Raw genomic sequence first — 23,845 nt, 5'->3', positions numbered from 1 at the left:
TTTAAAGTAAAATAATCTCTTGTTGTGTGGCTGTTTAAACAATACTATGCCTTTATGAACAGTCTGAATTAAAGTGGTTTAATGGACTATAAATGGAAGGACATACATCTCTCAGGTTTCATTAAAAATATATTTCATTTGTGTTTCCAAGATAAACGAAAGTCAAGAAAAAAAGATTATGAAATAATTTACATTTTTGCCTGAACTGTCCTTTCACTTTATGGTAACTTTAAGTCAATCACCAATAACAACCAAAAGTTGAAAGTAATACTTTTATTAATATTTTCAAAAGATGATATTTTCTCCTGAATATCTCTACAGTACTAACAGTATCCTTCAAACTGTGTAAGACCAGGGTCAACAACTTCTTGTTATATTGGTACACAAACAATTTTGTATGTATGTATGTGTATATATATATATATATATATATATATATATATAGCTTGTAAGGAATGAAATAAGGAGACAAATTCAGATAAATACTTAAGTTTCCAGGACTCAAACCACTGTGACTGCTTATTAACTGAATAGGTAGATCTTTTTTAACGCTTTTAACAGCCTTCCATGTATTCTAAAACAGAAAAAGTTTCAAACAAGAGTGAAAAGAGAACAGACTAGTGTACAAATAAATAATAGGTAGTCATGACCAAAAAAAAAAAAAAAAAAAAAATTGTAAAAGTGGCCTACCCCCTACCCCCCACCCCCCACCCCCGTTTAGTGTGGCGGTTCGAACAGACAAGCATACAAATGAGAATACTAACTGCCAGTCAGTTCTATTCTATTCATGGACTCCTTTTGTAATACCGCCCTGCTCTTCTTTCAGCTTGCCTTGAAAGCTTTCTTCAACCTCTTTTCTAGCTTTGGGCATATGATCAAGTCGAGTGACTATGCGGGCAAAGCACAAGAATCTTTCAGTGGTGCCTTACTTTGCCCTGTTATTTTAGAAGCAGCTGTAAGGCATCTTTAATGGGGAATGATTTTACTTGATACAGGTTTTGGTTTCAGGCTTGGTGGCATTCCAGTCAACCATTATCTCTTCTACCATCACTAGTGAAAATTTGATATGGTGTGCTGAGCAAAGGGCAGAAAAATCCTATAATATAGCACCCACTTTCCACTACTTCAGTAGATGTGATGCTCTCTACGGATCACTAATGGTTCTTCCATGTACCGCAGGCGAAAACAGAAGTACACGCACAGGAAACTAAATGCAACTGCATGGTTTTTGCAGGATTTTTAAGCTTAAATGTAAGTTTTTTAAGACCTGCACAAATAAAATTAGTACCATATGAGCAGGGTAGAGCAATGACTATAGTACCATATTAAAGGGGGGGGGGGGGTGAAATGCTCGTTTTCACTCAATATCCTGTTAATCTTGAGTACCTATAGAGTAGTACTGCATCCTTCATAACTCCAAAAAGTCTATAGTTTTATTATATTTATAAGAGAAAAAAAAAGTCTGTACCGATTTTTCCCAGAAAAACACGAACGGCTGGAGGCGTGACGTGTGGGCGGAGCTAAAGAATCACGAGCGCGAGTAGGCTTTTGCGTTGAGAGCATGTGGAAGCTGTGACATTACCATGAGGGAAAAACCATCATCCAAAACAAACCATGGCTAACATTCAGATTCAGCCGTTTATTTATGATCCAGAATCAGATCCAGAGGCTGAAACTGAACGAGAGCAGCAGCAGCAACGACTTGCTCTGAGCGGGACTCGAACCCGGGTCTCCGGCATGGGAGGGGACGCACTAACAAGGAGGCAGAGATATTTGAAGCAGTTTTACTTACCGCCTGCGGTTCCAACACACGATCGTGACCCTTTTTCGTTGGGATTGCATCATCCTTAAGAAATAAACTATACGCAAATCCGTCATCAAACTGGGCCTTGTTTGTAAAACAAGCATCTTCGAAATGCAGGGAACAAACAAAAACACTTGCACAACTCTGTTGATGCTCTGTAAAAATAAACTCCATCCACTGGTCCCTTAATGCTGTTTTTTTTTTTTTGGTAATCTGTGTCTAGGGTTGTCTTGCCCTGGCAACCAAAAACACACTTCTTTTGTGACTTTTCGCGACGCTCTCGCTCTGATCAGTGAATCGCTCTGATCGGTGAAAAGTCTGTGCTCAGCCTCGCTATACGGGAGAGCGCGCTCCTCCGGCAAAAGTGCCCTCAGGACCCATATAAGGAAATTCCGCTCCATCTAACGCCACACAGAGCCATACTCGAAAAAACTTTTCCAAAACACTCCTTCAAAACGTACAACAAAAAACTCAGTATGCATGAAATAGCATTTCACAGCATATACAGAGGAAGAGTTTAGCCCCTTTCACACATATAGTCTTTACTGGTAAATTAACGGTACATTACCAATAACTGCTCTTGCATTAACAGGACTTTTTCAAATATCACTGTAAATTTGTTCTGCCAATCATATCGTTCTCATGGAGATGGCTTGATTACTCTGAGCTGTTTACAAAGCTCTGCTTCTTTATATTTACCGTATTTTTCGGACTATAAGTTGCACCTGAGCATAAGTCGCATCAGTCCAAAAATAAGTCTTGAGGAAAAAAACATAAGTCGCACTGGACTATATGTCGCATTGATTTAGAACCAGGAGAAAGCATTACCGTCTACAGCCTACAGGAGCACTAAGCAGCATAGAGCGCTCTCTCGCGGCTGGAGACGGTAATGTTTTCAATTGGTTCATTTTTCTTGGTTCATTTCTCTCGGTTCATGGCAAATTAATTTTGATAGATAAGTCGCACCTGACTATAAGTCGCAGGACCAGCCAAACTATGAAAAAAAGTGACTTACAGTCCGGAAAATACGGTAGCTTTTCTATGAAAGTACGCGCTAGATGGGCATCATTGCGCATGCAGCTTTTTGTCTTGCTCCATTCATCAGGGCTGTGACTCTGAAATTGGATACTATTATGCACGTCTCATGTTTATAAGAGCAAAATATTCTGATTGGCTAGTGATGTAAGTTTGGTTGAGAGTGAAAGCTGCTCCTCTCATACCATTGGCAGGCGAACTCGTGTACTTAAAAGAGATAATCAACAAGATTTTTTATTATTTTTTATTTTTAATGCAGGATTTATAATTTTTTTGCAGCTAAATGTTGTAGTTGATGTCATCGAATTGTGATCAGTTCGTGAGATTGGCCAAGTGTAGTGAGTACCAATCGAGACATAAAATGTGATTATCGGCCAATCGTTCAGAGCATCCCTAAAATAAGTGCAACAACAATAAAAGCTACAGTACAACAAAATTAGCATAACACAACAGAAACAAGCCACAGCACAACAAAATGAGTCCTATGAGTTATGGCGATGTTGTTATGTTGTGGATGTTGTTATGTTGTGATGTTTTGTTGTACGCTACTGGACAGCCATACTTTGCCTACAAAAAGTTTTCCATAGTTGTTGCCACGTTTAAATTTGGCCTAACACTCATTTTTCCACTGACATCTGCATTTATATAAAATAAGTTATTGTATAATAAAGTTCTTATGAATACAAATAATTAAGAGAGCTTCTTTGGATTTGATGTAGATCTATGGCAGAAAGGTCAACTGGAGGTGTTTTGAAAGTTCACATTTAAGGCCTAATTTTTGCAGTGTTCTGGGAACAAACTTTTGGCCTCAGACATACAGATTTCAAGTCACATTTTAAATGCAGATAGATTTGCCTCAGAGAGGGTAACACGTAACGGTGCATAAAGTATGATGGCTGGAACTACCATTTGGTCAGTTTTCGCCACCCACTTAGCAATTATTTCATTACAGTAAACCATACCATCAAACTGAAAAATTGAACCAGGCTGTCAGTTTAAGGTGACCTACATTCTTTACTAATGAAACACTGTGGATATCATCATCATCTGAAAAGCGTTTGTTCCATTCCAAATGCTCACAGAGGTAATAGATAAAAGCAACTGTGATGATTAACATCAAACAAAATTACAAAGACCAATCCTAAGGCTATTCTTCAACCCAGACACAACCACTCCTCAAAGTAATGGAATGTAAAGTAACATATATTATATTACATTTGTTTGTAAAAACATGTTTATAGGCACCACATCATAGGACTTACAGTCTTTGGCTCCTAAACAGAAATCTTTAGAAGCCAAATTACCTTTTTAGATGAAAAATTATAGATAAACATGTTCAGAGGTCCTTAATTCATTAAGTACAGCTTGTTTAGGCCTATATTTTAACAATCATCACTTCTATGTGCTAGAGAAGACAATTTAATTTATACAAACTACATTTTTTTTTCTAGTTGCGATTCTAAATTTGACTTAATTTAATCTGTATAATTAGCACTGCTTTGCAAGAATATTTAAAAAGTAACCAATAATATTTTTAAGTATTTAAATTTTTTGATTATCATTTATTATTTTATTAGATCCAACACATTTGTATCTTTATTTGCACTGTCTATGAAACACCCAGTCAGAAAACCCAAAGTACACATCTCAGTAAGAGTTTCCCGATCTTTTTATTTAAAGGCTGAAATGTGAGGTTTACATTTTTTCATTTATTTGAACATTTACATTAGATATCTCAATCTTGAAATCTTGAATGCTATTAAGCTGTTTTCAGTCAAGTTGTCAATTAAAATCATTGGTAATGTTATTGTTTTAAAGATTATGCAAACAAAAAAATAATTTTATTTGTTGTTTGTTGATTTTTAAATATAAAACTTGTGTGTGTACTTTAACATCTCCAGCACATTATAACAATACCGTGATAATACTGATAACTTTGGTCACTATAATCATGATAAGAAATGTTCATACTGTTACACCACTAACTTAATAGTAGGGGTGTGCACGGATAGTCAAACATTCAAATATTCGTTCTACTCTAATTATTCGATAAATAAAAATGATATTCGAATTTAAAAAATAAAATAAAAAAAAAAAAAAACCTGTTCACAATAAAACCTAATTTGGTCACTTTCTGTGATTCTACACGGCATATTTGAAGATGAAAAAGTCCTCTTCAGTGAAAAGTCCTCTTTTCGTGTCTGCCCTAGACCCTCGGCACAAACAGCTCCGGTTTCTCTATGAAAACATGAGAGAAGTAAGAAAAAAAAAAAACTTTTTTGAACATTATCAGAACATTTTCCTTGATGCAAGTGGTGCGGATGCGGCCGCCGCCACCATCGATGAGGAGGATGCAATGGCCACTCATCGGAAAAGGCTGAGCCAGTTCTTCAGCGATGATTACAGAGAGTCCAGCCGAGATGAGTGGGAACAGTTCTTGCTGGACCCATGTATTCCACCAGATGATGATCCCATTCAGTGGTGAAATGAAAACACGAAGCGCTTCACAGAACTTATTCCCTTAGCACACCGTTATTTGTGAGTCCCGACAACGTCTGTGCCGTCAGAACGCGTTTTCTCCGTGGCTGGCCTTATTGTTAACAGGCTAAGAAGCCGACTTTCCCCAGATCATGTTTACATGCCCGTATTTCATAACATGTAAAACAATAGAAAAAAGTTTAAAAAAATTGCTGGGAGTTTAATAAAAGTTTCAAGGTTAATTGTAGGCTGCGTTCGACAATAGCCTAATTACTACAGGCTGCTTTACGTTTTTTTTTCACTTTTGTTCACTTTTTTTTTTTTTTGCTTTTAATCTATACTTTTGTTTGTTAGCACGCATTGTTAAAGGTTTTCAGCTACAAAACACAATGTGTAATGTTCAAGCTTATTGTAAGCTTGTTCAAAATGAGGGAAACAAATGTTGCTGAACGTCCGTCTCATTAAACTTAAATTAAATAAACGAATATTCGTTTTTTTGTGAGCTCAAATATTCTAATGTGATATTTGCGGAAAATGCCCATCCCTAGCTAATAGCCAATTTTTTTTATTTTCCTCAGGCTGCAAGTTACAATGTTTCAGTTATGCGGTGATGTGCTATGAAATTGTTGCAAAGCAAATTAATTGTAATAGTAATTTTATAATAAAAGTAACTTAAAGGGTTAGTTAACCCAAAAATGAAAATTATGTCATTAATGACTCACCCTCATGTCGTTCCAAACCCGTAAGACCTCCGTTCATCTTCGGAACACAGTTTTAGATTTATTTTATATTTAGTCCGAGAGCTTTCGGTTCCTCCATTGAAAATGTACAGTATGTACGGTATACGGTCCAATCCATGTCCAGAAAGGAAATACAAATATCAAAGTAGTCCATGTGACATCAGAGGGTCAGTTAGAATTTGTTGAAGCATCGAAAATACATCTTGGTCCAAAGATAATGAAAATTATGACTTTGTTCAGCATTATCTTCTTTTCCTGGTCTGTTGTGAGTGCGCTCACTACACTGCTGACGTGTTTTCTGGTGCGCCCAATAACAAAGATCCATCCAACTGAAAAATAGCACCAATCGCTTGACAGAGTGAAACTCTGAAGCCTGAGCGTTCAGCAAGTGAAAACATATCGGTGCTAAACTTATCCTTAGCCTCCAACTCACACACTGACAAGTAAAATCTGAGAATTTATTAGCCGGTGACTAATATAAGACATAATTTAGTCACCCAGACTGAAGATTTAGTCGCATATGTGTGTGATTTACTTGCAATGTAGACGGTTGGTAGCCAAGCATACTGTTATCATGAATTGTTTCTTCAGTCTGTGAGTTGAAGTGACCGCAACAGAATCATATGACCTTGAGAATAAGTTCATCTAGAAAATGCTTTATCTGCATTCAAAACGCATCCGTTAAAGGTCTGAGAGTCAATAGCTGCTTTTTGTCAGGCCAGTTCGAGCCAGTGCTTTAAATGGGCTAGGCGGAGATAATAGCCTCGGATCTGTAGCACCGAGGCCAAAATAGTGCTGCGTTTCCACCGTTGGGACAGAAGCTCCGCTTCTAATTTATTAATTTATCAGGATTGAAAATTTGTCACACAGAAATAAAATGTTATGAACATAGCCTGCTTATTCAGTACTTGTTACTAAATAAATACACGTTCATGATGCTGATGTCTGATTTCTTCAAGTGGTCACATTTACCATGTTTACTATGGTAATGTTAATGCCCATCGTGCATAGTCTTTTGCATCAATTATAAATATTTCTGCCTTGTATGGTGATTATTATCCACATCAAATAAAGTTATTTTAAACACTTGCTGCTGACTGAAAGTAAGTTTTGAGTTCAACTTATTTTAAAAAGTTGTGTAAATCTGATGTTATAGCTGTTAGATTTCTGAAATGATCCGCGCCGGCTGACGCTCTCCAGATGCAGAGAAACTCTGCCCTTTGTTCATAACCACTCCTCTAGCCCCAGCTGGCCCGCTTTGGCCAAAGGTTTTCACCGAGCTGTTGGCCCCCGAGGAAGTACTGACGAGGCACGATCAAAAGCCAGAAGTGACAGTGCCTGCTTTTGCCCCGACAGTGGAAACGTGGCTAATGTGAGGCCCAAATACACAGAACCACCAGAATTAGCATACCAAAGCACTATAATTATGAAGTAAAATGCCTAACTTCATTTTAAGTCCACTCGCTTATTCTCACGGCTGGACTTTACTTCAGGTTCTTTGATCAGTTATAAAGCAGTGACAATCCTTTCTTTCAGTGCCTCATCACTGAATTCAGCTGTCAGCTCATTAATGAACATTAGTTTCCTGCAGGCCTTCTTTTCCTGAGGCCAGGGTCTGAGAAATCACTTGGACGGCTAGGCTTGAGTCTGTGGAAAATGCATTGTTTTGAAGAGACAGGTTCCAGATTGTCATGGCTGAGCTGTGGCAGCTTGGTAATGAATCTTGCTTGGTGCTCAAAAGGAGTCAGTGCCAGTCATTAATTACAACCACATGAGCCAGTCCTACTACTACAGCTGCCACCGCAGTCAAGCAAACAGAGCTTGTTCCGTAAGAAGTATCCTCAGAACTCTCCGCCTCCACTAGAACAACATGGCAGTACAGCTGCTGCTTAAGTAAACAATCTTCTATGGTTATGACACGAACAAGGGAGGGATCGCTTACTCATATGAGAAGAAGGCAAAGCTGGTTTATAGCCGCAACACAGTACAACGCAGTTGAGAACTAAAGTCACTGTGATAAGCCTATTCTCAATGGGACTAGTTTATTGTACACTTGAACAACTGGCAATGCCAAGTGTTGCATCCTAATAAACAAGTTTCATGCAGACTCAGATTTCAAACCTTTCATTAGACAACTGTACATATGCATATGCAATATGCAGGAAACCTCTCAGCTTAAGCTATAAATCTATAATTTTTTCACTGTATATTATGAAATATAAGGGAAAGCAGGGTGATTTGAGCCTGCGGAGAAGAGCCATACATTGTTTCCAGGCAACCTTAAACAAAATTGGTGATTTCCCCACAAATATGTCAAATTATCAATTTTACTCACCCTGTGATGGAGAGAGGCCCATGAAACAATTGGTAACTACATTTAGGTTAATTTTTTTTTTTTTTTTTTGCTGTTGAAAGTGATTTTATGTTCAAGGACGCATACTTCTTGTGTCAGAACAAGATACCAAGATGATCTGAAAAAATACCACATGTGTGTTTGTGATTTAGAAAGTTATAATATGAGGTTATACTGCTAGTATGATGTTAGCTCTAAACTGATGGATGATACAAGTTTATTTAATTAGCAGGAGTGGGGTAATTCAAGCCAAAAGCCCTGGGGTAAGCTGATCACCCCTTTTATGCAAGTATAATTTTACTGTATTTCTGCATTATATTTCATTTCGTTTTGTTGTGTTGAATTAGATTTTTTTTTCTTTCAGAAATTTTTTAATTGGCCTTATGAAAATTGGCCATTGAAAGTTTTTTGCATTTCCCTGCCAGGGCTCCAGTACATCACAAGGCTCACAAATGGAGTTTAAGAAGTCATTTATTTATTGAATATTTATTGAATTTATCTTCTTTTGATATAGCAGGAGTTGAAGATGTTCAGTTTTTTTCTTCAGCAAAATCAGTTAAACAGTACTTACCCTCTCCCTATGCTCAATTTCCCCTTCACTGGGGGCAAGTTGAGTAAAGAGACCACTTTTTATTTGGAAAGCCATATTTTTAAAGCAGCTTATTTTAGATTCAAAGTCATGTTTCCCAAAGATGCAACACATGTACAATGTACGGTGTACAAAGTTGGACCCATTACTGCCATGTGTTAACTTTAAACACACCGCAAGTAAAAACTAGCTCTTCTCACCCCACTCTCCCCTAGAAGATGAAATGTTCCGATTATAAGGCCACCCAGAGTATTTGATTTTTTGCATGTGACTTCGCTTGTTCCTACATTTCGTTGTGAATTAAGAATAAAATTTAACAAAACTTATTGGTAAATTATGATTTGTTTGAGAAAATTTTTGCATGCACATTTCATGCACAAATGTGCGCACATGTACACTTAGAGAATGAGACCCAGTATACTCAACAGACAAGACATGACAAAATAATTTACAAATCAAAGCCACAAAATAAAATGATCACAATTTGAACTTTCTTGTTTTCTTTAAATTACTTTGTAAGATCTGAGGTAAATTATTAATGGTCTTTTTTATTATGGCTGTCAAAGTCATGCAAAATAATATTCAAACTCAAATGAAACCTTCACTAAAACACAACCAGGCTGCCAGTCACAGACAGAAGTCCTTCCAAAAATACAATCCCTTGTCGATTACTGCATGTTTCCATAATGAAAGCGTGAAAAACTATTTGACATTAATGTGGTTTCTAACTATCCCTCAAGTTTTGTGGTGAGTCAGTGGACACACTTCATTAAATGAGATCTCCTCATTACACTATAAATTCGGTCACATGTCCATTCTTGCTGTTTGTGCCAGGATCAACCCTGCATAAACACATTGATTTAAATCAGCAACTCACTCACCTCCCTTTCACGCTGCCATGGAAACTACTGATAAAAGACTGGGCCAGGCCAAATACCTCAACCTCTTGAGGTCTCTCCTAATATGGAGTCAGAGGAAAAAGCCTGCTGAAGATAAAGACAAAGGCCAACATCTCTTTTGACAAGAGTAAGGCAGTGATATTGAGGTTTTTGGTGAGTGGAGAACACTCCTCAAGACTGGTTTACACTGCGAGACCAGTGAGATGAAGACAGCTCTGGAAAAAACACCAAAGAGCTCAGCTCAGATCTTTGATCCAAATCAGAAACTTGGCTAGTGGAACTATACAAGAAACTGTATCAAAACTGAGCTGCTACTCGGGGTGTGGGATATGACGATTGCAACTACACCATTTTTTCAGAATTGATCTGAAATGGAAAATTCTGAGTATCTGCCGATACCGATCCAATACCACAGTAGTTTTTTTTTTTTTTTTATAAATGTAAAATTTGACCTGATCGTCACACTTTGGTGTGGTAACTTAAACACAATCTACAACATATAGACAACTTCATTTTAATGAAAAATAAGATAAAAATACCATTATAAACTAGGTTAACAGCAAAAGATACTCAAGAAAAATCACATTTTATAAAATCTAGTGAAATTTTACACATTGCTCTTTGTAATGTTGTAAAATACATTCATGAAAAAATAAGTAAATACATTTAAGTGTAGAACTGATATTTATTTTAAATGTATAGCACAGTAATAAAGGCAGCAACTAATGACAGATAGGACAAAACAAAAAAGTCTTTGATTGCGAAGTAAAGTATAATACTAAAGGCTCAATTGATAGCAGCACAGAGTGCTTATGCACATCCCGTGTGCAGAATGATGCGCTTGAAACAACATGGAGTCAAAGTGCGCAGGCTGCGCAGCCCTCCAAGTCAGTGTTGCCAAATCCACAGACAGTTTTCACATGTTGATTTTCATGTACCCGGGTTAAAACCACCCCAATAAGGTGTTAAGACACTGGAATGTGAATTTTACCAGAGGATACTCACCAGAAACTGAATATTTTACGCCCTTAATGCGATTTTTACATCGGTCTAATGCATGTTTTCAAGGAGTTTCGACTTTTTACAGAAAAATACAGGGCTGCAACTAACAATTATTTTGATAATCGATAAGTTGGTCGATTATTTTTTAAATTAATCGGGTTAAACACCTTATTTTCTTTATTTTAATATTGTACTGACAAAAACACACTATTCCACATTCTGCCCAATGTCTTTAAAACAAATGTGCTCAATTTATCAGACCACCCGTCAGAATAGAGAAAATACAAATATTTGACAAATAAACAACTAAATCGAATTTATTCACATAACAAAAATGGCCTCCTTTGCCTTTGATAAGAGCTCACATGCTTGCTTGCATTGTTTATGTACTTTTTGACAAATTGGGTCTCAGAATAAAAAAAAAATTAAAAAACAATATAAAGCACTTGACAAATTTTTCTGCCTTTCTTTCACAGATAACAGCAACAATTATTTTATAGCATTAAAAAAAAAAAGCTTACTATGGTTACTAAAAAGCATACGCATATTGGAGGTCTAACCAATACAGAAAGCTAAAACATATGTTGGTAATTACCAAAACTGCTAGATAAGAGCAGCAGTGGCACAAACCTTACAATAATTTGTTTTAATAAATTTGTTCATCACTGTAGGCTATATACCGCAGGGGGTTTTAAACTCCACCCCAATCCAGTCCTTAAATATCTAGATCAAAATTTAAAACAAAGATAATTAAGATGAATAAAATCATGAAATGTCATTTCTTTATCCTGTAAAAGCATCTGATATTTATATTCAGACAATTACATACTGTTGTCCCTTCACAGTTCCTACTCTCATAAATTACTCGCACTGCATGCTGACTTCTAAACTTAGATATAAATGTTAAACAACAGATATTTCAGCAAAATGAATGGTTTTGTGCTGAATATTCTTTCCCTCGCCTCTTTGTGTTCCCTCTGTTTAACACACGTTAACGCAAACTGTCAGGACGGGCCTTTATGTAAAAAAATGGAAAGGCTTTCGTGAATTTGTGACATTTACAGATAAGGATATGACCGTTAACTAAAAGTTTATTGTGCCAAGGATGCACACACGTATCTGTAAAAGCATCTGACAGACAAGCCATTACGCTAATGCATCAGCATCAACATTTTTGGGTGGAGTAACCCTTGAAACTTAAAATAAAGATTTTTCACGTTTTTGGCAGCTTGGATCACATACTTTTCTTACAGGAGCTCATTTTGTTTCTTTCAATATTTGTAGATGCATTTTTTCCACAGAAATGTGTTATTCAGTGCTGTAATTTGATGCGACTGGCTGCAGTTGTGCACTGTGGGCAGACCAGACTAAATTGATAATGAGAATCGTTGTCTATGATTTCATTGTTGATAATACATTTTATCGATTAGGTGTTGTAGCCCTAGAAAAATGTTTCATAGGCAGCAAGTTTACATCGTAAATCAGAGTGGATGTGTTTTGTGACCTAAACATTCCATGTATTGCCATACTGTGCAAGGCCATCTAATAATCCCCAAAATAACTCAGACACAGACGCTGTCTGTTAGCAATGAAGAGCTGGATAGTTGAGATTTTTGGGACTCTGAAGGAGAGAGTGAAAGCTTTCTCTCTTTACTAGAACAGCATGAGGCTAGATGAGGTAGTGATGTCACTGGGGAAAGCCACAGATCCTTACAAGGGAGAAAAAAGAAAATAAAAAACTGCTGTAAACATAGCTTTAAAAAAAAAAAATTCAACTTAAAAAAGAAATTTGAAAAATAAAAGATTTACCAAAAGATTTATTGAAAAGTATCTTTACTTCTCACCGTCTTTCTTTGCTCCTCTGATAATCTGAGATGACTGTGCTTAACATAAACTCAGCTCATCAGTATTCATGTTATACGGATCTCCACAACCAATTATTTCTAAAATTTCATTAGTCATGAGATCAATGAAACGAATTAAATTATATTTGTCTAAGGCAGCACATGACTGCCAAAAACAAAAAAAGCAATTGTTCAAAAACTGGATCTGAAATAGAAAACAAGTGTTTTAGCAACAACCAAAAAACGGCTTTCACCAGCAGTCTCCATAAGACACCAGTGCGTTTAACTTCATGATATAATGAGTGAACTCAGGATCTGAGAGGGCAGATTGTGATACGAATGTAAATATCACATCAAACATTGCCTTTCATCATTTGCTGTAATCAGCAGTGATATCTCTTTTCACATACATCAGTCAATATAGAACATGCATAGGATGAGGTTTTTTGCTATGACCGTTCTAAAGAGGAAAAAAAGAGAGAGAGGGGAGGGGGACAAGATTAAGATCTGTGAAGAGAATTACAGAACTCCTGAAAGTTCAGACAGGAAATGACAAAAAAACAAACAAGAGGAAAGAAATAAGAGGTAAAGTAGAAAGTGGAGACAATAACTTTCAATGAAAGTGAACCATCTGCAACTTTGTAAAAAAAATAAAAATAAAAAAATAAAAAAAAACACAGAAAATAGTAAAGTTTTAAAAAATTTAGTTTCTATTCCAAGATTGCAAAGAAAGTATGAAAACATTACACTGCCACACAAAAAGAACTATTAATTGTTCATACATTTTTAACTAATTTACTTTATCTTTGCATTTTTTTTTAAGTTTCACATAAACAACATTTTCTAAACTATTCGCGTTTACACACATCCGCTAAAACTGCCAAAAAACACTATATTAAGAATACCAGGCCAGTAATTGGTGCTGTAAACTTGTTAGAAAACCGTACCTGTAGGGAAATTATGATTATATGTTGTATATGATGCATCTCAGCTATTGGTTGTAATATAGATTAAGTAAACCCACACTTTGCTGAAAAAGCGTCAGCAAACTCTTAAGCAGCAACAACAGTACCACGTACTCCTTTATTGTTATTTATGTTTGTTCGTGCTTGCCTTTAAAATCGACACGTACTGCAACACACGCATAACGTCACCATTATTTTTAAAGATTCCTGTTTTTGGGTGTTTACACAGAAACGATAATGGTGGAGTTTCCAAAAACGTGCACTTTGAAACACGTTTTCAAAAATATGCATTTTCAGAACCCCAAAACACCGTTGGCATGTAAATGAACAGGCAAAACACATAAAAAGTTTCCCTTTTTGGCTGAAAACTTTGTCGTGTAACTGGCCCCTCAGTCTACTGCAGCTTAACAAGGTGGTTTTGACTCCAAGATTGGCAGCACCCATTGTTACCAGACAGAGGAGGGGAAAATCATATTAACAGAGAATGACACGGTGATTGTTGACAATTATTATGGGAAGTTGATGCTACATGACATAAAACCTTCAGGATCAAAACGCAGTCAGAGTAGGTTCAAGGATCCCAGAACGCACAAAAACAAAAATAACACCGGAGCAGAAGAGTGAAGGGGCAAATGACATTGAGAGTTTTTTTTTTTTTTTTTTAAGAACAGCTCCATTCCATTTTCCCCTAAAATAGATTTTAAAGAGCTCCATTCCAGCGCCCATCACAAGACAAATGCCAGAGCACCCCGCATAAAACTACAGGCAACATGCTGATGATAACAACCTGATATGATCATCAAAGAGTGTAAAAGCCCACCATAAAGTTCATCAATCATCACTGAAAAGACACATCAATGCAGAGAACCCAGAAAGAGGCACTCATAGCTAGAAGCTCTGTTCCCAAAGCCAGTCGTGATGAAAAATATGCAGGTCAGCTTTACAGAGGATAACAGAGGTATGAGACCAGAGGGGGACAACCATCTTTCAAATCTGTTTGCATTTCAGAAAAGCTAAAATAATCCCACATTGTGCAGTCACATATGGATTCTTATTAACAACATTCAAAGAAACCCCTTTCCATTTGAATTACCTTTGGTGAATTTAAACAAAATATTATGTAATAGGTTTAAGTTGTATTCTTTAAATATATTAACATTATAGCAGCCATCATGCTCTTTCTAGGTATCAGCCATTAATTCACCAACATTGTTCAAAAACTAAAAGTCCTGAACATCTGCTTAGCTTACATCATTTACAAAATTCAAAGCATTCAAATGCAAAAGTTTTTTTACATTTGAACCCTTAGACTCCATGTGGCAATATTCACAGTTTGAGCATTCAAGCTAAAAGCTACAGAATTTGCATCACATCACATAAATGCCACATATAATTTCTGTTTTATTTTCAGTCTAATAGAAATTACTCTCAATTTGAGCTGAAAGGGTAAACCCTCAAAACAAATTCAAACAAGGCTGCTTCAAAATGCCCCTGTCTCCACTTCCTCTTTCCAGTAGGAAATTGATGCTCCAGCCCCCAACCCTTTCATTAACTACGCTGTGACATTAGCAATGATAATGACTGCTTATAGGCCCAGTCACAAATACCCAGCAATTAACAACCACTAATCAATTCCCACTGCAATAATCACAGTGGTGCTGAATCAGAAATCTACTCCGAATACAAACATATCAAGGGCATCCCAAAGCCTTTTATCTTCAAGAACAATGAATGCATTAAATTATTCAGAGTACAAAACATCTAGTTTGGCCCTTTAGTCTGGAAAGAGGACTGTATTCTGCACATATTTAACTGAGCCATTAAGACATAAACAAACACATAAACAACATGTTGCTAACTAACTGCCTAATTATACATATAGTTTTCCATTAGGATTACAAGAGTTTGAGAAATGTATGAAAATGCACACTTATTTAACACCATAAAGCCTACTTTGATGCATGAATTTCTAAGGTCTCTAAATAACCCAACATGATCCAAACTTTGCTGAAAAACCTGCTGTACAAAATCTTCTACTCACATTTAGAAATAATTCTGAAACAACCTATGGTACACACCTTCCATTACGAGTATCAAATACATACAAAAAGCTTTTGATTACATTTATTTGTACATCTTTTAATCAGCATTGTAGTGCATTGTATTTGACTCACCAGAATACAGAAATGTGATGATAAAACTAGACATTTAAATGTCACCATACTAAGAGAGATACAGAGTAACAAAAAACAATGCATTTTATGCAAGTAGTCTGTGATATGATTATAAAAATATCTGATTGTCATTGCAAGCTTAAAGAACTGGATTAAATACTTGTTGGCTATATAAATACTAACAGTGGCAACTAAATGCGTTCCATGGTTAAATGTGCCTTGCATTTACAGTGTTTACTCACTGGTCTGAGATAAAGCAGGGGAAACTTCATTGTGTGGCTTTTGTGTCAACTAATTCTGACACACACAAATGAGAATGAATGACTCAGATCTGCTCATACAAGTCTGCTCTATTTTGTACACGTGAGTGATATGAACTTTACTAATCACCATATAACAAGCATGGAAAGCATTTGGAAAACTTGTAAGCAACCAGTTTCGACTTAATGACAAACCCAATGGTCTTTCATTCTTGTTAAATGGTATACTGAAATATAACCTCAAAAAACTATTCACATGCGCATTTTGTAACATTTCTGGACGGATATTGACGTCAGCGATTTTTTTTCTTAAGAATAAACTGAGGTTACAAGGACGCCGAGGATTGTTTTAGCCTATCAACGCTAACATATGGAGAGCTAACGTAACTAATAACTAACGTACAACAAAGTTTTTAGTAGTTTGTGAGCATGTTTGAAACTACTTATGTACGTCTGAATGCTAAACACACAAAAGAGTTAGCTTTTAGTAGTTAGTTAGACGCAATTAAGTCTGACACAGTGCCAAAAACTTCTAGTTCCAACTTCCAAGCAAAACTTTGGATAAAGCAGGAATAGTTGAGCAGACGGAGAAATACAGTATACGCACCCAGGAGTTTCTTGACCTCTTCCTCGCTCATGAAGACGTTCACATTCGGCCTGTTGTTATTGTTTATACCTGGTGCATTGCTCGGGTTGGCGAGGCATTGGGCCCCTTCGAGAAGCAGGAGGAGAAAGAGACCCCCTCGTCTCCACAGTACCGTATGCGTCCAGCCCCGGGACACCGCCGACGCCGCGCCTCCACTGGAGCCCCGCGCTGGCGGAAGCATCACAACCCACCGTCGCGTTAAAAAGTCTCTGAGATCGAACTGCGCCACGGAACCTCATCCAAAGCTTGAGCTACTTCTTCCCGAGGGCGACATGCTACTAGATTTGACGACGGCGCTCTCTGTCGACCCCTCAAACCAGACGCCGATAGCCGTCCAGCTAACTTCGGTTAGCTCGCGCTCAATCTCTGTGAAGGGACCAGTTGGACGATGTTAAAGCGCTGTGTTTCTCCAGGGAGAAAGTCCTTATCTTCTATTTCTTAAAATAAAAATTCGGTGGACAAGCCACAAATACTATCCCAAACAAACAGCCTTTAAAAGTGTCCTCCAGCTCTGTCCTTTCATGGTCTTTTCCACCCCCCCGCATTGGCCGCAATCTCAGTTTTCATTGAAGAAAGGGGCGGTTGGGGGGAGAGGGGAGGGAGGGAGGGAGGGAGGGGGGCATTTAAAACTAGTGCGCGCACGCACCGACGTTTACGGGCGCGCTCCTGGCGTGGTGTGGGTTTGATGTAATGATAGTAATACAGACAGGTGACAACTGTGCGCTTTGACCGACGCTTGTTATTGCTTGTTAAATAAGTTTGATTTCAAACTATGTTTTGTGGAATATTAAACTATGCGTTAAATATAAATCCTATATTAAGTTTTCAACTTTCCAGAGGCCGACAGAAGTGAATCATTTTTTACTCTGCTGTGAAAGTGTTTACTTTTCAAGTGTCTATAATATATCAGTGTTTTTCTTAAGAAAACTTTTACGTCACAACATTCCAAAGCATATTTATATAATATTGTAGCCGACTTTTTACTGCACTACGTTTCATATTAAATATTATTTAATAGCCTACTTATTTTAGAAATCTAGTTATTTTACTCAAGTAAAAGTAATCCAATGCTTTACTTGAGTACAAGAAAGTACTATTTTAATTGTATTATATTAAATATATATTAAATTAAATGTATTAATATGATTTATTTTATTTAAATTACTATATATATATATATATATATATATATATATATATATATATATATATATATATATATATATATATATATATATATATTTCCCAAAGAAAAACACTCTGATAAAGTATAGTACTTTTTGATAATGTAGTCAGCTAGGATGTTGTGGCCTAGTGGTTAGAGAGTTCTAGTTGACTTCTAACTCTAGGGTTGTGGGTTCAAATCTCAGGCTGGAAATATCATGACTTATGTGCCCTTGAGCAAGGCACTGAACCCCTAACTGCTCCCTGGGGGCTTCAGCATAAATGGCTGCCCACTGCTCTGGGTGTGTGTTCACAGTGTGTGTGTGTGCGTTCACTGCTGTGTGTGTGCACTTTCGATGGGTTAAATGCAGAGCACGAATTCTGAGTATGTGTCACCATACTTGGCTGAATGTCACATCACTTTTCACTTTAAAATACTTCACTGTCCACTTCTGCTTTCAACCAAAGTAAAAGTTAAGAAACAAAAGTATCTAAATGTTTCATTGTATCTCTACATTAAAATGTATAAAGTTAAAATGTAATGTGGCTCTGTACATCAGTATTGTTTTTTTTTTCTTTTTAAAATGCCATAACAAAGTATGTAATAAGGCTATATTAAAATAGTGCAGTGTTATATAGGCTACTTAAGCAACAATAGTTTTATGGAATAGAAAGTGTGGGATCTATGACCTGAAAAGGATTGAAGATATTATCTCAAACATAATATATCTGAAATTAATATTAATATCACTTAAAAAAAAAAAATCATTACGGCTGATTTAATTTTATTACTATTTCTCCAATGATAACACTAAGAATAATAATTTGATAAATCTCTTATGGGTGTACAAGAACCTTTGTATCAGTTTGTATCATTTAATTGCAAATAGTTGTTTGTAAAATGCAAAGAAACCATCATAAAGCTCATTATAGACTTTATCCCATTTATAAGATTTTGTTCTCCGTTTGTATCCATTGTCTCTTGCACTGAGCTGGTCGCTGCTTTTGCAACCTCATACTTATACACTTTTTATAGAACATGAAAGTATAATGTATGTTCATATTTATAGACATATTGTTATTTGCATTTCTGCACTCAGAAAAAAAAAGGTACAAAAGCTGTCAGTTGGGTGATAAAAAAAATAAATAAATCTACATGTGTACCTAAGGGTTCCCTATTGGTTCTTGTATATTTGCACATATTAGTACCTAAAGTGTACTAAAGTGTACCTTTTTTAAAAGATACCACCGCAGTGACAGCTTTTGTCGCTTTTTTTCTGAGATTGTGGTCAGAGCTAACTATTTAATTGGCTTTCTTTGTAGTTGTACTTTGCACAAGGACAATAAAACTGAATCCAATCTAATCTCATCTAATGACATAAATGCAGTAACTTCAGTCCAATCTTTTGTGTAAATGCTTTCTTCAAAGACACAATAAGATCAGGAATTTGACATCCGTAGCCATCTACTTCCTGTGTCACCGCTTACCTGGGACCGTAGACTTTAAGTTCAGTGAGCCACATCCATGATATTTCCAAAGCAAGACTAACAGTTTCAGGAAATTTTGCCTCATGAATGGAGCGACACCTTGTGGCAGTTAAGGTACTAGCAAAACCTCACTGGTCATTTATCCTAAAACTATAAACTGTTTTCTGGATAAGAATGCCCACCACTAACGTATACCTGTTAAAAATCCTTTAATTTTTTTTTTTTACAGTTTCATATTATCACCTCACACCCGAGGCTTTAGGTGCGTCCCAAATCGCGTACTTATGACATTTTGTAGTATAAATAGTGTGAGTAGTGCGTTAACACTGAAAATTAAAAGTACACTTTAACCCTTATGCGTTGTTGGGGGCGTTTTCGTCCACTAGGGGGTAAAGTTGAGTCTCATTTTGGCCACAACTTTCTCTGTGTTTGAGCTAATGGAATGATTTTTGGTGAGAAATCTTATTTTGACCCATATTTTGGGAAAATGCTTTGAAATTCAACGGTACACTCTGGGCAAATTCACTACCCTTTCGTTATGTTCGTGGATGAAAACATCCACTAAATTAAACTGCTGTAAAAATGTATCAGATAAATATATTTCTTTTCAATTTCTTTTGCATAAATCTATTAGTCAACCTCAGTCCTGATCAAAACTACCAAATGTAAAAAAAAAAAAAATCCAAGATTTTAACTCTTTAATTACCGAGTTCATAAATGATGTCACTGATTTTGGGGAAAAAATACACAAAATTACATATTTTCAATTTAAAAAGTGATTGTGGACTGGATATTTTTTTTTTTACCTTTTATCACAATCTTGGGCATGTCAAAGATAAGTAACAAGAATGGCTTTGATGCATTGTTAGTTTTTGTGCAGCATTAGATTTTAAGTTTTTCTCCCTCATTTACTGTTGGTGGCTGTTTGTGCCCCATTGACTTCCATTATAACAACATTTTTTGATTGCAAAGCCATGACACCATATAATCATGCATTCTTGATTGTGGTTTTCCCTTTTGGGAAGACGTAAAATTTGTTATTTTTACAGTTGATCACTAGGGGGGACCATTAGATAGGCCTGTGCAAAAAAAGGCTTAGCATCGGATTGTATATGGAGTTATGTGGAGTATAACAGCAAATTATGTGTTTGTGTGTGTGTGAGAGATTCTTGATTGTTGGTGGTTTTCCCTGTTGGGAAGAGGTAACATTTTGTTATTTTTTACAGGCTTTAGGTGCGTCCCAAATCACGTACTTATGACGTTTTATAGTATAGTGTGGGTAGTGCGTTAACACCAAAATTCCAAAAAGAAAAAGTACACTTTAAACCCGGATGATGCGCTAAAGAAGTGTGAGGGGCTATCAGACTCCGATTATTTACAGTCTATGATTATGAATTACAAAATAACCTTATATAATTCATATACACTACAAAGTTGAGTAAATAGTGCGTAAGTACATAGTGTATGAGTCCATAGTGTACAGTGTGTCATTTGGGATGAAGTTTTTATTTTTTTTCCTCAAAAAGTGAAGAGACCACGAAGTTTTAACATTTTTATTATTAAAATATTCAACAACAACAACAAAAAAACCGACTATAAACACTATTTACATGGTAGCTGGCAGAAAGTTTTCCTTTATGCAAACAGAAACAATGGTATGACATTTATTATTATTATTGTATGAACTTGCTGTAGGAGAGAACCAGGCTTGAATGAATTGTTGAATGAAAATACTTGTAGGTTTTGGAGACTGAACAGGCAATTCAGGCAACAGAGAAGAAAAAAAAATTCCCTGAGGGACTTGACGGCCACTGCATGTCAATATCACGTAATATTTACATTTGAGGTATGCTATTTGATGCAGATAATTCCAAAATCATATGGTCAAGGTCATCTACAGATCTCAGCCCGCATTCTTCTAAGAATCCTCTCAGAAAGCTCCCAATTCATCTTGAAAAATTTCCAACTAAGAATTGTAGCTTAAGAGGAATTCAGGACCAGTCTGAGAGCAATTCTGAGTGAAAAAATAGACAAAGACTTTCGTCTTAGTGAGGAGGTGGGACTGACCCCATGGCTAGGTATGACACATTCTTCTGAAGACTGTGATTGGCTGTCCAAGAAGAAGAAAAAAGAACACTTTAATAGGGTCTATTATAAGCCTTCACTTTGAAATTACAGTTATATAAATATACATGCACACACAATTTATTAGACCTCCTGTTATAATAAATTGAGAAAACAAATATAATTTTGGAATCTGTCAAAAACATTTTCAAAACTAACTTGGGCAAATAAACTGAAACAACTAAACAGTCTTGTATTACTCTAGTATTCACACATAACAAAAAAACATATTTTATTTTTATTTGATATGGGCTCCTTTCACCTTGAAAACAGCCTTCATTCTTGCTGCCATTGGTTTTACATATGTTTCCACGGTCTCTGTTGTTACTGACTTCCAAATAGTTTCTAGTTTTTCCACAAAGACTTGCTTTTCAAGAAACCTTTGTGTGATCTATCTTCGAATTCATTAAATCCCAACAATAATTCTATTTTAGCATTAGAAATACTACTGTGACTAAAGCGCTTACACATACTGGCAGATTAATCATTACAGAAACATAAAAAATCATTTCCGCAATCATCAATACTTTTAGTTTAGGGCAGCTGTGGTGCAAACCACACAGTGGGTGATGGTCTTATAAATTTCTTAAGCAATGTATATATAGTTGTCATGTCTCTAAATAAGATGGGTCACAAACATGATCTAATTTAGTATATTAAGTCACTGTCATTCATTGTCTCCAACACTAAAGAAACTTTTAAGAGTCCTCCTCACTACTCCTAACACTTTTTGACTGTAAGAGCTCTTTTAAAATGCTTTGTGAATAAGTTTTATCTTTACTAGGATCTTCTCTTTAATATTAAGGGGAAACTTCTCACTTTTCACTGAGAGCTACTCTCTGCACTAAGAATTTTCATGAATATGGCCCTGGAGCTGTAAATGAACAAATAAGCGTCCATAGGACAACGCAGCCAATGAATGTGAGCAGTGATGGAAGAAAGGGTGAACAATGACGGTTATGTATCCTGATTTAAACTAAGACTGAGAGAAGCAGCTACTCCCCAAAGTTGTCATTGGTTCAGCCTCCTAAAACAGAAAAAAAAACACATTCAGTATGTGACAATATGGTTGTGTCCATTTCTATCAGAGATATATAATATACTCACCACTATTGTTGTTGTTTTTGAGTTCTTCTGTCTGATGAGAGAGAGGAAAAAGGGTTGTTTAAAGGTTGTCATAATTCCATGATTTAAATCGTGAAGTCATTTCCACCACATTTACATCCATTGTACTAGTACTAGTAGTGGAACCAGGAAGAACTGCCGTTGATACGTACTTGGAGTCTTAGGCTGTCCTTTCTTAGGCAGCAAAGGCTCACAGATCTCTCTAAAACAGACATCCTGCTGAACTTTGTATGTCCTTTTGTACCTGAGGGTGAAAACAGGTACTCAGCAAAAAATAAATAAATAAAGAGATACAACTACTGGATCAGACTGGAGCAAAACAGGACCATAGACATATCCAGAGAGCAGACACTTACAAATAATGGCAGACACCATCCTCCCACACAGGCACACTCTTTGTTTCGGAGTAAAGGCGAGTACATGGGTGAGATACTCGCTGACAATCTGAATGAAAATATACAAAAACTGGAGATGACTATAGATCTTATTACAGGCAAAGCAATTTAAGATTATGGTTTTTCAGACTGATGCTTTTAAAATTAAAAATCCTGGTGTCTAGGTGGTGGGTTAATGAATCGATAATAAACTAAAACAATAATAAATCAACTCGAGTTTAGTTCTAATTTATAAGGTATTCATGGGTTTGTGTTTGTATGCTTGTGAAGGAACAGACGTGGTTATACTAACATAGCTCACACCGTCTGCCCTTGAAACCAGCGGCACAGTTGCAGCTGAACGACTCGTTGATCTGCGCACATGCTCCACCATTCTGGCAGGGCTGAGTTCTGCAGTCTTGGGATGACTCTGAAATTTAATGAAATGTTTTTGATGCAAACACATAAACACAATGCTTTGCTACGTGAAAAGTTTAAACATTGGCTAGCATTCTGCTTTTTCATGTTTGGGTTTATTTAGCTGCTCAATCACATGCACATAAATATGCGTATTTAAACAGCTATAAGTCACATTTGGTGGGGCTGAAACCATAACAGATTGCTGATAGATGCGGTTTGTTTATGGTGACTGTCAGAATACATGCAGTGGTATTATGCCACAGTCTCTCTTTCAGCTTGGACCAATTAGAGAGTTTGAATACCACCAACTGTTAAAACATTGTCCTGTTTTAAGAGCCACAAACTCCCTATCTAAAGTTAA

General features: G+C 36.3%; 2 protein-coding genes across 3 annotated transcripts in view; both read right to left on the bottom strand.

Annotated features, from left to right (window-relative positions):
* ryk (receptor like tyrosine kinase) overlaps positions 1 to 17,379 on the bottom strand; it is a 61,190-nt gene extending 43,811 nt beyond the window's left edge. For both annotated transcript variants that reach the window (XM_026263990.1, XM_026263994.1), the window contains exon 1: positions 16,751 to 17,379. In XM_026263990.1, the coding sequence (XP_026119775.1) occupies positions 16,751 to 16,970 (220 nt within the window). In that variant the 5' untranslated portion in view covers positions 16,971 to 17,379. The remainder of the gene's footprint in view (positions 1 to 16,750) is intronic.
* Positions 17,380 to 20,997: 3,618 nt separating this feature from the next.
* Positions 20,998 to 23,845, bottom strand: part of sned1 (sushi, nidogen and EGF-like domains 1) — a 29,102-nt gene continuing 26,254 nt past the window's right edge. The window contains exons 28-32 of the mRNA XM_026263982.1: positions 23,378 to 23,494; positions 23,047 to 23,134; positions 22,843 to 22,934; positions 22,673 to 22,703; positions 20,998 to 22,592 (exon numbers count right to left, since the gene is read on the bottom strand). Coding sequence (XP_026119767.1) covers positions 22,675 to 22,703; positions 22,843 to 22,934; positions 23,047 to 23,134; positions 23,378 to 23,494 — 326 coding nt within the window. The 3' untranslated portion in view covers positions 20,998 to 22,592; positions 22,673 to 22,674. The remainder of the gene's footprint in view (positions 22,593 to 22,672; positions 22,704 to 22,842; positions 22,935 to 23,046; positions 23,135 to 23,377; positions 23,495 to 23,845) is intronic.

The sequence above is a fragment of the Carassius auratus genome, chromosome 6, assembly GCF_003368295.1.
Source record: "Carassius auratus strain Wakin chromosome 6, ASM336829v1, whole genome shotgun sequence".
Classification (NCBI taxonomy): domain Eukaryota; kingdom Metazoa; phylum Chordata; class Actinopteri; order Cypriniformes; family Cyprinidae; genus Carassius; species Carassius auratus.
Note: the sequence above shows the minus strand (reverse complement) of the source record. Positions and strands in the feature narration are given on the sequence as shown.